Source organism: Rana temporaria, chromosome 3 (assembly GCF_905171775.1).
Source record: "Rana temporaria chromosome 3, aRanTem1.1, whole genome shotgun sequence".
Lineage (NCBI taxonomy): Eukaryota > Metazoa > Chordata > Amphibia > Anura > Ranidae > Rana > Rana temporaria.
Window position 1 is genome coordinate 298,985,023 of NC_053491.1, and position 16,686 is coordinate 299,001,708.

The following is a 16,686-nucleotide window of genomic DNA, read 5'->3' on the forward strand; positions in this document are numbered from 1 at the left end:
CACACTTCGAGCCGAATTTTAATGATTCAAAGAATGTCAGGCAAAATAGTTGGCCCTCACGCATGTTCACTTCATCAAATCTGGCCCTCTTTTAAAAAAAAAATTAGGACACCCCTGAAGTAGACAATGCTCCAGAAGATTCAGTAGCTTGGTAATCAGGTTAAGATAAGGCCAAATTGCACCTAATCACAATGCCCAGATTTTATATACAATATATAGTGGGGAAAAAAAAAAAGAAAGAAAAAAGGAGGGTCATAAGATAACCACATGAAAGGACAGATAACGTGATTAAAAAAAATGAAACGGTCTACCTCCCAAAAAATCTATGCCATGTTCACACAAGCAAACCCAGCATACTTATGCGATTTCCCAATATATAGTGTATGTATTGCATAATTTTCTACATACAGTAAATTAGAAGTGGAAAAAGCTCCCAGAAACATAGGAAGTAATAATTGGTGTTTGATTCCAGACAGTACTATGGGGCATATTTATAAAGTAGTAATGGGACTGTCCACAAATGTTCACTGGCAGTCAAATCCATCACTGTCACAGAGTGAAAGAAAGGCTCAATTCTTACATGGATGTTTTGGGATCATGTCAGAATCACTGTGATTCTGCCCACAATCTCAATTCGCACTGCCATCGCAAAATGCAGGTTCAGGTGCCATTATTTTTAATGGCACCTAAAATGTGGTGCGGTTTAGTCATGCAAATCCCATCGTGTAACCCAAAAGAAGCTCCAGCGACAAACGCAATAACATTTTCCAGAGTTTTAAGGTGCCCAATAATGGCAACTGAACCTGCATTTTTGCCATTGTGGCGCGTTTAAGATCTTGGTCAGAATCTCAGCGATTCTGCTGCAATGCTGAAATGCCCAAGTGTCAATGGAGCCTTAGAGAAGGTGGTCAGGGCTTCTCTAAGGCCCCGCTCTTTCTTAGGCATGGCATTCACTTTTAAAAATAAAAACTGTCTGTCAGTTATACTTTCAGAGAGTGCCAAAGCAGAACACAGATAGAAATAAATTTATTCACGCATTATAATGCCAGCAGCTTATCAATCATACCAAATTACCCATTAGAATCTCTCCAATTTTATCATTCCAGTATATGATTTAGGTGAACAGATGTAAGCCCTAAATGAAGGGGTATCCTTTTAGCCCTGAATTGTGTTGGCTTTTTATGATACAAGAGTCTGACTAAAAACTAAATATAGACTTGATATGCCTACCTTTGGTGTTTTTCTCCTTGCATACTCAGTCCCTACTCAATCAAAATTATGAACTTCGACCACCACTCCTGGGAGAGTTGCCTATATGTAATCATTTCCTCTACACTGCTAAAGGCCTGAATGAATATATCTACTTCTTTAAAGAGATGCAGTATACCACACCTTCATCCACTTTCTGAGCTTTTTTATATGGCTGTATAGATATGGACATTGCTATATTTTGGCATCAAAGAATGGAAAGTTGATGTCTTGTCAATTTAAAGTGCTCTATAGCAACAGTTTAAACTAAATTTATTAAGACAAATTAAAATTTATTAAGTTCATTTTAAAGTTTCAATTTATGAGCCAATAAAAACCTGGGAGAGTGTTTTTGAATTTAGCTCATGGTCTTTAAACTGGTTGTATACCCCACTTTTTTACTTTTACCTACAGGTAAGCCTATAATAAGGCTTACCTGTAGGTATAAAGAATATCTCCTAATCCTGTACGGCTTAGGAGATATTCCCCCCGCAATGCGCCGCTGATTGCAGCGGCGAATGCCAAGCGGGATCCTCGGCTAAAGGGCCGGCAGCCGCCGGACCTTGCCGGGTTTGAAGTCTCCCACGCGCATGCGCGGGAGTGACGTCATTGCTGCTCCAGCCAATCACAGCGCTGGAGCGGCGATACCCGGAAGACACGCCGGAGCAAGATGACATCTCGCTTGGCGTGGACCAGGTAAGTTCTCTTCACCTCGTTTTAAGGTAAGTATTTCATAATGAGCTAGTATGCGGTGCATTCTAGCTCATTATGGCTTTTCCTTTACCGGTGTAAAAAATAAATAAAAAAATAACAGGGTATACAACCGCTTTAAAGAAACACTCCTGCAAATACCGTATTTATCTGGGTATAGCGTGTATCGGCGTATAGCACGCACCCAGTTCTAGGAGGGAAATTTCCTGGAAAAAAAATAATTACTTACAGTTTAAAAGTCCCTCTTTGGTGTCTTGCCCGGCATCCATCGGCAGCCTTGTCCGGTCCGGCGTCCTTCTTCGGCCTTCGTGGCGTCCTCCCCGCTTCTCCCGCACTGTCTCCGAGCGTCGCCGCCGACATATACCGAGCACAGTACACTCGGCTAGGCTCGGCCACGTAACCGCGAGCGGAGCCTAGCCGAGTGTACTGCGCTCGGTATATGTCGGCGGCGGCGCTCAGAGACAGGGGATCGGCGTATAACGCGCACCCACGATTTCCCCCTGTTTTTAGGGGGAAAAAGTGCGCGTTATACGCCGATAAATACGGTACCTTTAAAGTTGTTGTAAAGGTCCGTTTTTATTTTCTAAATAGGTTCCTTTAAGCTAGTGCATTGTCGGTTCACTTACCTTTTCCTTCGATTTCCCTTCTAAATGTTTTTTTTTTTGTTTTCTTTGTCTGAATTTCTCACTTCCTGTTCCTCCTCAGTAAGCTATTCTGGCTGACTAACTCCCAGCCAGAACAGCTTGGATGATGGGGGCAAGCTTAATGAGGAGAAACAGGAAGTGAGAAATTCAGACAAAGAAACAAAACATTTAGAAGGGAAATTGAAGGAAAAAGGTAAGTGAACCAACAATGCACTAGCTTAAAGGAACCTATTTAGAAAATAAATGAACCTTTACAACCCCTTTAAGCTTTCTTCATTTTCATTTGTAATGCATAAAATGAATACTCTAATGTTTCACATTTTTAAGGCTTACCTGTAGGTGCAAGAAATATCTCCTTAACCTACACGGTTAAGGAGATATTTGCAGAAAAGATTGCACATGGACAACGGCACAGGCGCAATGAGCATGCCGTTAATGAATGGGACCGTGCCGTCCCTGATGGCGTGCGGGAGTGACGTCATCGCTGCTCAAAGGAGTCACAGCAGCGATACCCGGAAGTCACTCCGGGTATCATGGCGGTGGCGATGGAGAGGAACGAGGGTCACTGAGGGCTTCGATCTCAGGTAAGCAATTCATAATGAGCTAGTATGCTAGGCATACTCATTATGCCTTTCTCTTGCAGGTTTTTTATTTTTTTTAAGGAAAAGAGTTTCCTCTTTAAGTACAGTGCTTATCATATGACGTGTAACTTAAAATGTATTAACACTTCCAAGAATTCTAGAATTATTTTTACTGGTATTGGCCATATTACACAGAATGCAATGAGTAGCTCAAGAAGAATAAGTTATAAAAGAAAAGACTGCAGGAGAATGTTGGCACAACTTACCGGATTACGTGTAATGTTGGGAAAAAAGGTCTTTGCTCTTTTAGGCTAGAGATAAAAGCAATCAGTCTGCTGGATTCAGGTGTATTAAGTTCAGGCAGCTGAGTCTATTACAAAGAACAATAAATACAATTTATTAATTTATGAGCTTTAAAGCACTTCCAACACAATCCATTAAACCCATAATAGTCTTATAGACTTAAAGGATTCATTTAACAGAATGAAATTAACTATATTTAACCACTTCCTGCCCAAGGACTTTATATGACGTCATATGACATCCTGGACTTTCAGTGGAGATATCTGATTGATGCCTGCAGCTACAGACATTCAGATATCAACATTTTCAGCTGGCGATTCTGTGCACCATAAGAATGTTCATAGCAGCAGTTCCAACGCTTGATCGTTCTTAAAGGTGATGGGAGGGGACATTCCCCCCCTCTCGCCGTCATCCGGTGCTTCTCCGGGCTCTCCTGTGCCATCAGGGGCCCGGAGAAAAAATTGTCTGGCGCCGGCTCACGACGATAGAGATTTCCGATGACCAGATGGTCACCAGTCATCTCTATGACCGTCGGAGGCCCGAGCGCAACATTATGACGTCACGTTTGGGATCCCGGAAGTAAACAAAGCTGCAATTGCAGCTGTCAGCATGAGATCAGTGAATTTTTTTTTCCCGATCTCATGCTTTCCAGCCTGGGGAACAGATGTGAGGTCTTATTGACCCCACATCTCTCCATAAATAGGACTTGTCACTAACAATTCCTAGTACAAGGGATGTTTCACGCTCAGAAGCGTCCCAACCACATATGTAAACACCGTTCAAACCACCCATGAGGTATCGCCGCATGCATTAGAGCACGAGCAACAATTCTAGCACTAGACCTCCTCTGTAACTCTATACTGGTAACCTGTAAAAAAAAAAAATGTAAGCGTTGCCTATGGAGATTTCAAGTACCGAAGTTTGGCACCATTCCATAAGTGTGCGCTATTTTAAAGTGTGACATGTTGGGTATCTCTTTACTCGGCGCAACATAATCTTTCACATTATAAAAAAAAATAAAAAATTGGGCTAACTTTACGGTTTTGTTATTTTTTTAATTCATGAAACCGTCCCCCCCCCCCCCCAAAAAAAAAGGCGTTTGAAAAATGATTGCGCAAATACCGTGACCGCCATTTTATTCCCTAGGGTGTCTGCTAAAAAAAACAAATATATATATATATATATATATATGTGTGTGTGTGTTTGGGGGTTCTAAATAATTTTCTAGCAAAAAAATTATGATTTTTACATGTAGGAGATGAGTGCCAGAATAGGCCCGGGATGGTATGGAAGTGGTTAACAATGACTCACAAAAACAATTACTAATTTGATTTCTTTAGTTCCTTTTATGTACTGAATGCAGAGTTTTAATTATCTGTTGTCCGTACAGCACACTATTCATTTGTTATGAAAACAGCCTAAATAAAAACTCCAGTTCACTGAACAGGAAGCAAAGTACAGTGCATCTGGGAAGTATTCACAGCGCTTCACTTTTTCCACATTTTGTTATATTACAACCTTATTCCAAAATGGATTAATTATTTTCCTCAAACTTCTATAAACCATACCCCATAATGACAACGTGAAAGAAGTTTAAATAATATGAATAATAATAAAAAATATATATATATATATATATATATATATATATATATATATATATATATATATATATATATATATATATATATATATATATATATATATAATTTTATTTTTTTTATATTTTTTTATATATTTTTGGGGGATATTTATTATAGCAAAAAGTTAAAACTATTGCATTTTTTTTCAAAATTGTCGCTCTATTTTTGTTTATAGTGCAAAAAATAAAAACCGCAGAGGTGATCAAATACCACCAAAAGAAAGCTCTATTTGTGGAAAAAAAAACGTAAATTTTGTTTGGGTGCCACGTCGCACAACCACGCAAATGTCAGTTAAAGCGACGGAGCACCGAATCGCAAAGTGGCCTGGTCTTTGACCAGCAAAATGGTTTTGGGGCTTAAGTGGTTAAAGCGCTTTTCATTTTTAGGGCTCCTGGTGGCTCTTAAAAGGAATCTCAAGATGCACTGGCAATGATGCTGACCTTCCATTTAATTGGTATGAGTATAAGTGTACAAAAAAAAAAGAAAAAGAAAAGAAGAAAAAAAAAAAAAAAAAAGAGAAAACAGTAAGTTTACCATGTCTTGAGTTAATGCTGAGTAATTTGGAACTCCAAGAACTTGAGTAATGAAGTTCTGTCCAATGTTGCGTCCTACCCACAGGAGCATAATCTAACAAACAGAGAAGAATATATTAACAAAGACCTGTTGCAGCCAAACAGTTGACTGAAACAGTACCAACATGAAAACTTATGACTATCACTATATTGAAAAAAAATTCTACATCTGTAATAGGGCTGCAACTAACGATTATTTTCATAATCGATTAGTTGTCGATTGTTTCGAATAAATTGGATACAAAGTTTGGTGTATAATTTAGTTAATATGTAAAGTTTAAAAAAAAAAAAAAAAAAAGACAACGTACGCTTGAAAATCTATATGCAGTGGTAAATCTAAATAACAGCTATATGGTTCAAGAACAAGAGATTTAATCTATTCTGAAAATAAGAGACAGAAGTTATTTATATACTATTAGAGGTTGAATCTAGTACATATCAGACTCGGAGATAAAAATTCTTATTTTTCTTTAAAGAAAAAAAAAAAAAATGCAAAAGGCATAAAAACACAAATTTGCAGAGAATATATATATATATATATATATATATATATATATATATATATATATATATATATATATATATATATATATATATATATATATATATATATATATATAAACATTAGACTTTCATATATTTTAGATTCATTACACACAACTGAAGTAGTTCAAGCCTTTTTATTGTTTTAATATTGATGATTTTGGCATACAGCTCATGAAAACCCCAAATTCCTATCTCAAAAAATTAGCATATTTCATCCGACCAATAAAAGAAAAGTGTTTTTAATAAAAAAAAAGTCAACCTTCAAATAATTATGTTCAGTTATGCACTCAATACTTGGTTGGGAATCCTTTTGCAGAAATGACTGCTTCAATGCGGCGTGGCATGGAGGCAATCAGCCTGTGGCACTGCTGAGGTGTTATGGAGGCCCAGGATGCTTTGGTAGCAGCCTTAAGCTCATCCAGAGTGTTGGGTCTTGCATCTCTCAACTTTCTCTTCCCAATATCCCACAGATTCTCTATGGGGTTCAGGTCAGGAGAGTTGGCAGGCCAATTGAGCACAGTAATACCATGGTCAGTAAACCATTTACCAGTGGTTTTGGCACTGTGAGCAGGTGCCAGGTCGTGCTGAAAAATGAAATCTTCATCTCCATAAAGCTTTTCAGCAGATGGAAGCATGAAGTGCTCCAAAATCTCCTGATAGCTAGCTGCATTCACCCTGCCCTTGATAAAACACAGTGGACCAACACCAGCAGCTGACATGGCACCCCAGAACATCACTGACTGTGGGTACTTGACACTGGACTTCAGGCATTTTGGCATTTCCCTCTCCCCAGTCTTCCTCCAGACTCTGGCACCTTGATTACCGAATGACATACAAAATTAGCTTTCATCCGAAAAAAGTACTTTGGACCACTGAGCAACAGTCCAGTGTTGCTTCTCTGTAGCCCAGGTCAGGCGCTTCTGCCGCTGTTTCTGGTTAAAAAGTGGCTTGACCTGGGGAATGCGGCACCTGTAGCCCATTTCCTGCACACGCCTGTACACAGTGGCTCTGGATGTTTCTACTCCAGACTCAGTCCACTGCTTCCGCAGGTCCCCCAAGGTCTGGAATCGGTCATTCTCCACAATCTTCCTCAGGGTCCGGTCACCTCTTCTCGTTGTGCAGCGTTTTCTGCCACACTTTTTCCTTCCCATAGACTTCCCACTGAGGTGCCTTGATACAGCACTCTGGGAACAGCCTATTCGTTCAGAAATTTCTTTCTGTGTCTTACCCTCTTGCTTGAGGGTGTCAATGATGACCTTCTGGACAGCAGTCTGGTTGGCAGTCTTACCCATGATTGCGGTTTGGAGTAATGAACCAGGCTGGGAGTTTTTAAAAGCCTCAGGAATCTTTTGCAGGTGTTTAGAGTTAATTAGTTGATTCAGATGATTAGGTTAAGAGCTCATTTAGAGAACCTTTTCATGATATGCTAATTTTTTGAGATCGGAATTTGGGGTTTTCATGAGCTGTATGCCAAAATCATCAATATTAAAACAATAAAAAGGCTTGAACTACTTCAGTTGTGTGTAATGAATCTAAAATATATGAAAGTCTAATGTTTATCAGTACATTACAGAAAATAATGAACTTTATCACAATATGCTAATTTTTTGAGAATGACCTGTGTATATATATATTATATATACATATATATATATATATATATATATATATATACATATATATATACACACACACACACACACATATACATATACATACACATACACACACACACACACACACTCCAAAAGTAGGGCATACAGGGTATTTTAACTGGAAATTGGACATGAAGAGTGGATGGGAAATATACATTTTATATTTAAAGCGGAGGTCCCCCCCCAAAAAAATGATATAAAAAACGCAACAGCTACAAATATAGCAGCTGCTGACTTTAAATATATGGGCACTTACCGGTCCATGGTGCCCGTGATGTCGGCAGCCGAAGGCCGAGCAATCGATTGGCTCTTGGCTGCCCCTGCCGCCATCCTCGGTGAGAGATTCAGGAAATGAAGCGTTGCGGCTTCACTTCCTGTTCCTTACTGCGCATGCGCGAGTCGCGCTGCATGTCTTCACTGGTCCCGCTGTGTTCTGGGAGCTGTGCGTCTCCCAGAAGACAGCGGGGGTACAAAGTAGGCGCCAGAAGTGGCATAGATCACAGAGGTGATCTATGCCAGGAAGTGGGAGCAAATACCTGTATTAGACAGGTATGTTCTCACCCCCCCAAATGTGACACCGGATGGGGGGAGGGTTCCAAAAAGTGAAAGTTCCAGTTTTGGGCGGAACTTCACTTTCAAATGATTACATTCATAAAAATAAAAAAATTTACTTTAGTACAAGTTGACAACTATTTTTTATAATCAATTATGTTGATTTGTTGTTTCAGCCCTCATCTGTAACAGGTTTGTCATATCTTTGCTCCCATTATTAAATGAATGAAGGGTGTTCTTTAGATTCAAGTGACCAGCAGCATATTTTATTTAGTTACTCATTTTAAAACCCACTTAGACACAATAAGTTATCCACAAAGTTAGAAGACATGTTTGTCTACAACACTCCTCCTCTTGGCAAGCTTTCAGTAGTGGAAAGGTAGTGGAATTAGTCCTTTTTTTTACAAGTTTAATAGTCTTGCACCCATGCACAATCATGCGTGTAGATTTGAAGACATTGGAATTATATGCAAGCACAGGGATAATATGCAAAGAAATGCACTGATTCAATAAGTTTTAGGCCATCAGGAACCAGGTCTACTACAAAACAAAATTACTGTAAAGTGAGACTGGATTATAATTTCAGCTCCTAAAAGAAAGTATTTTCTATTGTACATACTGTCCCTGCATCCATAAGATAAGCTCCATCTCTATTCAGCTTTTCTACCGACAGCTGAAGAATTGGCGGCTGAGGTATTGTCTTGTCGTTGATGTTAAGCTCTCCCTGCAACGCAATGCAAATTAAAAGAAAAGAAAAGTGGTAAAGTACATAGGTTATAAGAAAGTCTATTGAAGTAAATTTCTTTGAGTTTAAACAAGATGCAAAGATCCTGTACTGTCAATATCACAAACCAAGCAATTTTAACGCCAACAGTCTTCCTGTGAAGGGAATGCTTCACAGAAATACCTAATTTAAAGTGTATGGAAAGACAAGCGGTTTTGAATAAAACGTGAATGAGTTAGAAACTATCAAACATTTTGTTGTCAGTGTCCCTGCTAATCGACTGATATAATTTTTTTTACAAGGAAAACAAATCATATTTAAAGTGTTGCAGGAACAGGAGCCAAAAAGAATTCTAAAGGGGCAACCTGCTTTGGTGAAAGAGGATATGCCCTTGCTTTGAAGGGATCTCCTCTTACTTCCTACGCTGTTCTGGAAAGCCCCTGGCAGAATAGAGGCAATAAAGAAAAAACAAACCCAGACAGGCATCATAACCATTCCCTTCTATATCCAAAACAAAAGTAAAAAAGAAGGAAAAAGGTTTTGGCTTTACATACTTTTAGCCAACATGAATTGTCACAGTAGCTTTCCTTCTACAATAAGATCTGCTTGATGTGGGGACTTTAGAGTTTCAGATCTCTGCAATGGAGGGGCAAAGGCAAGATTCTTGGGGTATTTAAATGTTCCAGGCCTGAATCCTGGAATGCCAAGTCATGTTCTTTGTTAAAAACAATAACTTCCTAATGGTCAGTATTAACTGGAAAGAATATTGAATGTTTTCCATTTATAAAATTGATCGTGTGTCAATGGTTTTCATTACTTAAATACAATTTTCATTTTAGAAATACAAGGTGCTTTCATAACACTGTGGAGCACTTTGGGCTTTTCCAAGACAGCTCAGAAGTTGCCACTCAGACTAGCTCCAGTTGATACAGCTTAAAAGATCAGCTAGTAGCATAAAGATACTGTGTGGGGATATATTTCTACTTTGGGTACAATTTATTTTAACAGAAAGCTTGTAAGGCCCACCTCATCAGATAAATTATCCACTCTGTACAAGTTGGGATGTGTCATCAGCATAAAGTAAACAAGTGGTGGCTCTTAATCTGACACATAGCATAAGTTCTCTCATCCAAGCTTGCATTTGTACCAGTCTGAAAGGCTTTCTGCAGATGGGAAGGGAAAAAAAAAAAAGAGTAAAAATACACCAAAAATATATGCACATGAACGAACTACTACAAATTATGCTATATTATTGCTTGGTTTCTTACTTGCTAAAGCGGGAGCTCCACCTAGACAGGAAGTTCTGCTTTAAGGCTTCCTCCCATCTCCTGTTTGTGAAATATATATTTTTTTTTGAGGGGGGGGGGGGATTTTGACAGGTACCCACCTCCACTCTGATCGTCCTTAGGCTATTGAAGTGATGTTGTCTTCCCTCCCGAAGCCTTCTGGACATGACAGCTCCCCAGAAGACTTTGGGACCAGTCACAGAGCGCAGCCAAGAATGCGCAGTGGGCACCCAGCTGTGAAGCCGCAAGCTGTCACAGCTGGTTGCCCTAGTGAAGTTACCCGCACCAGCGAGGGAGGACACAGGGCAAACATGACTGGGAGTGAACACACCACTGGATCGTGGGACAGGTGAAGTGGCCTGTTTATCAAAAGTCAGCAGCTCAGGTTTTGTAGCAGACTACTTAATTTTCACTTTAGAGACTTGAGCTCTGCTTTAGCTGACAACTGTTGCACCGGCATTTCCCAACCCACATTCAGTTAACATAGTAGATGAAGTTGAAAAAAAGACAAGTCCATCCTATGTGTGTGTGATTATATATAATCATATATCATATATATATATATATATATATATATATATATATATATATATATATATGTCAGTATTACCTTGAATAACCCGGTATGTTGTGGTCGTTCAGGTGCTTGTCTAATAGTTTATTGAAACTATCCATAACACCCCCCCCCCCCCCCACGCTGAGACACCCGCCTGTGGAAGGGAATTTCACATCCTTGCCACTCTTACAGTAAAGAACCCCTTAATAGTTTATGGTTAAACCCTTTTTCTACCAATTTTAATGAGTGGCCACATGTGTTAAACTCCCTTCCTTAAAAAAGTTTTAACCCTCATGTTTCCCATTTTTGTGATTTATACTGAAGCCAATTGACATGTGATCGCGGTTTCCCAAGTTTGAAAGTTGACTTTGGACTCCAAAGCCTGGGAAGTATCAAGCATATCCTTGACTCTACACATTACAGGACTTCACATTATTGTTCCCTGCTGGCAGCATATGATCTATTCAATGCCGTGATATCCATTGTAAGCAGCAATTTTATATTGCATTGCAATTGTTGTATTGCAAGTATGCAAAGTAATAATTAAAAATAATAATTTATTATTTTATACTTACTATACTTACCTGTTCTCTGCAAGAGCTGTTTCGCATAGAGCAGCCCCGATCCTTCTTCTGGGGTTCCCCTTAGGTGCTCCAGGCTCCTTTTACCTGGTTTTGACCGGTACCCACTCCCACTTCCAGCTTAGATACTGCATCGATCTACAAGCATTGCTCGGAACCCTTCCTCCTTCCCCGCCCTGCAGCTTTTGAGACACACACAGGTGCCAGAGGACCGCAGGACCATTCACAAAGCGCCAGCAGGACTCGCACATGTGCAATAGGAATCAGGCTGTTGAAGCTGGAAGGCTTCACTGAAGGTTCTCTTACTTACAAAGGCATTGCCTTGCTCCCAAAGCCGATTTAAAAATTTAGCTTCAGGTGCTGACGCTGCTGGATCCCTGGGACAGCGAAGTGTCCTAATATTAAAAGTCAGCAGCTACAGTATTGGAGCTGAGACTCTTAATATTTTTTGGGGAGACTGGACCTTTAAGTTTAAGTTCCAAGTTGGCACATAAAATTTAAATTTCACGTTCCAGAACAAAAAACACTTGCTAAAAGAAATTGGAGACTAATATTTTTTACAGAAATCCTTAACATCTATGTGGAGCGGAAATATCAGACTTGTATGTCAGCATTATTTAATATCATTTTTAGATCATGGTGGCCACAATAGTCTTGCAGACGTTTGGCTGTATTATAGGAATGATTGGGTTGCACGGTGCGCATGTGAGGATGAAGAAGAGCCAATCTGAAGTTTACTTTGCAAAGGCTGTATGTGGCAACAGGCAGGGCAGTGATCACTGGAACAGAAGGAAGGTGTTTACCATGTAGCCTTAATCAGGTGGCAGGAAATCAAAGTAGGACTGATGGCAAATCATTGGGGACATTTTCTTCACTTCGTCCCCATAGCCAATATGAAGTAAGAGGAATTACCTCCAATGTGAAAGAATCCCTGGTTGTCACCAGAATGGATGAGCTTAGTCATGTTCAGATTATAGTCCAAATCCCACCAGAGTTACCCACCAGGAAGCTGTCACTGCACAAAGCCAATTCTAAGCAACAGAGGGCAATTTCTCCCCCACAGCCAATAATGTATACAAGAGGCATGTTATACACTGCCGGTTGTGGTGTGGGGATTGGCCTTAGCCCAGGGGTGCCCAACCTTTTGAAGCGCAAGGGCCACTTAAAAGATTTGGTAACCGGTCGCGGGGCCACAATGAGTGGAGTGGGTGGGAGCCCACTTGGCTCTATAGAGCCCACTCTACTCTCAGCATATTCACATGAAACTTCTATTCACACTTAATAGAAGTCTATGGTTCAGTGCAGGTAACCCTTCTCTGTACCTGCGGATCAGTTTGAAAGCAGCTCAGTAACCACTGCAGAACAGATATGCCAATATATACACACACTGATTTTAGAAATAAAAAAACGTACCTTAAGCCCTGGTTCACACAGGGCTGCGGGAGTGAAGCTGTGCGAGTTCAGCTGAACTCGCACAATTTCACTCCCGATTTCGGCCGCGCTTTAGGAGACATCTGTGCAGGTTTCTGCACAGATGTCAATGTAAATCGCGGCCCAAAATCGCAAAAAGTAGTACAGGAACTACTTTTTGAAATCGGTGCAGCGCCGCAGATGCGGCGTCGCACCAATTAGGACGGTGTCATTGCCAACAATTTCCGTCAAATGACGCCGATTTGAGATGCGATTTCACATGTAAAATCGCATCTCAAATCAAAGCAAATCGTACCCAGTGGGAACCTGGGCTTAATAACAGTATTGTATTCTATTCTATCCCAGAACAGGAGGTCATAAGCCACATCAGAGGGTTCTGCGGGCCACATGTGGCCCCCGGGCCACTGGTTGGGCACACCTGCCTTAGCAGCTTAGGATTGGCTTTTTGCAGTGACAGCTTCCGGGCGGGAAAACTCAGGTGGCTTCACACTAGGTCCTGAACCCCTCTGAGCTGAACCCTGGTCACCAGAACTAGCATCCCCATTGAACGTTTTTTAATCTATTCTGGAGACAAATCCATATTTGTGATGTTCTTCCGCTTTCACTCTTAGTGATAATGGTAAACAGGTCAAATTGAAAGGGTGAATCCCCCCAGCTGGCACAGAGACTGCAATAAAAAACAGGTGTTCTAATCGTTCTCCACTCTATCTAAAAAGTTTTTCATTTATTATACTTCAAAGAACAAAGTTCAGTTTATTAAAGCAATTTAAAATGTGGTTGAAACTGGCTAAAAGCTGCAGAAGGTAAGACAGTATGGTCAGTAAAAAACAGCTTGTTATAGGGATTACTGATGAAAAAAATATATAACTAATTTAATGCAACGTTTACGTACATATGCTTCATATTCCAGTAAACTGTATGCACAAACAGTATAAACACCAACCATTTTTTTTATATTTTATTTAAAAGCTGCAATACATGAATTAAATCTACTAACCTGCTTAAGAGAGCCAGGACAAACATAGGGAAAAGACGCAATGAGTGTGGTGCCAAGAGGCCAGGCTGCTGTACAGTAAGTACTGAATTGCGATATGCAGCAAGAGAGTCAATTGCTGCATTAACTAAAGCATCTCGTGCATCACTCAAACTTGAAGCCACAGACCGGTCTACAGCTACAGGTAGAAAATGAAATATTATGCATTAATAAAACGATTTTGTCATAAACATGCATGCTAAAAATACCTAATTTGATTGTTCAATTCATGTTTTTTTCAGTTTAGAATGGCAATTCTGGTTATAATCTGCTTATTATGCCTTACTTAGATGGTATATTATACATCAAATAAAACAGGAAGAGCAATCAAAATGAAATGGAGAATCAGCCCAATGTTGGGCAAGATCAGAAAGAAATGGTCACTGGCAACCTCACATAATTGAGAACACCAAACCTGACCCAGAGAGAAGCTGATAAACCAGAACCAGCCAAAACTGGTGTAACACAATTCCCAGGCAGTGAAGAAAAAACCCACAGCCCGACATAGCCAACAGAAAACTAGGGGCACCCATAAAAGAAAGGTCCAGAGATGAAGCTTAGAACAAAGCAGATCCAGGTAAAAAAGATCAGTTGGTCTACATAGGATCGCCCAAAAGCCTTACACAATAGCCCTTAGGTCAAAAGAGGTGGAAACTTGATAACTAAAAAGGTAGACAGCCGATCCTGCTATGCAAGAGAATTCTCAGTACCAGTACAACACAAGCCCATCAGGGGAGTAATACAACTCATTAGACCGCCAGAGAACCGAAAGGTTAAATTCTCTGAAGTCACCATGACCTAGAGTAGGTGCATGGGAGGAACCTTAAAAAGTGTTTTAGACCTTAGTTCAAGACTGCTGAGCTAGGGGATCATCAGAAATGGCTGAAGCTAAAACATCTTCTCTGACACCCTGGGGCATTGCTGGGGCCCTGCATAAAGATGCCTGCCTAACCCAGGACCACAAACCATGGGTTCCAAGTATCACCTAGCACCTCAGATACAGTGAGGTATCAACCACCGTAAAGCAAGGGACAGGAAACCTAGAAACACCAAGATCATTGATCTGATTAAGGGTAGAGCAAGGGAAGGCATCTATAGGTCCTTTCCCAAAAGACTGAAGATTAGCCAAAAGGAAGGTGACCGATCCCTTGTGGATATGTCCACAAAGTGTTCTGGACATACTCTCTCCCTGACAGAGGGTATTAGCAGCAGTAAACTAGTGGTCTTCCACATGCTCTCAAAGAGATCCAAGCCTCCAGCAAGGATCGGACATGCAACTGTGTGCACAAAACTTCCCTCTCAGGCCACCGGTTGAGAAGATCTTCATTCGCAAGGCCTTATCCATGAGGGATACAGTACAATTAAGGATGATACTCTCAACATCATCTAGCATAGGGACCAGACTACCTCCCTACAGTCCATAGTCCCATGGCACACGTTCCTGGAATGAGCTCTTAAGGTACTAGGTGCTGTTGCGACCGCCAGCTGATACGGAAACCTGTACGATATCTAGATATTCATCAGCACACCAATGACCATCAATTTTGTCCAAACGGTTTTTATAACCACTTGACGACCACCTCACAATGATATGTCGACAGAATGGCACGGGCAGGCAGATGGGGTGTATATATATGTCCCTGCCTTCCAGCGCGGGGGGGTCAATCGCCCCCCCCCGGTGCCTGCGGCGGTCGCCATCACTCCAGGAGTGATCCGTGATGAGTGGGAGGCCGCGATTCATGGCCACCCCCACACAAATCACTCCTGGCGAATCAGCTTCTTCCTCTGCCTGTGAATTGTAATCACAGGCACAGGTAGTGATGTCATCTCTCCTCATGACGGTCTTTTCATCCGGCGCCGGGGAGAGAAGACATCTCAAAGTTAGTGCACAACACTACACTGACACCAGGACACGTAGGCACACAAAACACCCGCCAGCCACAGTGTCACCGTTTGCCGTGTTAATTTTTTACTGATCACAGCATTGGTGTCATTTGTGACTGTAAAAAGTGTCAGGGCAGTTAGTGGTAGGCCCCTTTAGGTGTAGGGTACCCCTAACCCCGCAAATAAAGGTTTAAACCCCTTGATCATCCCCCAGGTAACCCTTTCACCAGCAATCTTTTTCTGTCGCAGGTGACACTTGATTTTATATTCGCTGTTTTTCACAGAAGATCTCTATAGATCTATTGTGGACCAAAGCAATTTGTATGCTGGTCATACATTGCTAATAACCAGTCCTCCCTTGCCAAAGAATGGAAACCAATTACGGTTTCTGATTTTAAGACCTTTCTGGGCCTATCCCTCGACATGGGCATAGTTAAACGGATTAAGTTGCGGTCATATTGGTCCATTGACCCAGTTTACCATTTTCCCATGTTCTCTGCCTCCAAGTTCAGGGCATGATACGAGCAGATCTTGCGGTTCATGCACTTCAGCAACAATGAACTTTATCTTCCTTGTGGAGACCCTGAATACGATCGGCTCTACAAAATTCGGCCCCTCGTAAACCACTTCAACAAATGTTTTGCAGCCTTGTATACTCCCCATTAAGTTGTCTGCGTTGACGAGTCACTCATTAAATTTTCTGGCCGCTTGTCTTTCAAACAGTACCTTCCCAGCA

General features: G+C 40.9%; 1 protein-coding gene across 1 annotated transcript in view; it reads right to left on the reverse strand.

Annotated features, from left to right (window-relative positions):
- SEC24A (SEC24 homolog A, COPII coat complex component) overlaps nt 1–16,686 on the reverse strand; it is a 321,040-nt gene that overhangs the window by 17,350 nt on the left and 287,004 nt on the right. The window contains 6 exon segments of the mRNA XM_040344770.1: nt 3,451–3,554; nt 5,665–5,757; nt 9,075–9,179; nt 10,206–10,273; nt 10,276–10,342; nt 14,027–14,205. Of these exon segments, the coding sequence (XP_040200704.1) occupies nt 3,451–3,554; nt 5,665–5,757; nt 9,075–9,179; nt 10,206–10,273; nt 10,276–10,342; nt 14,027–14,205 (616 nt within the window).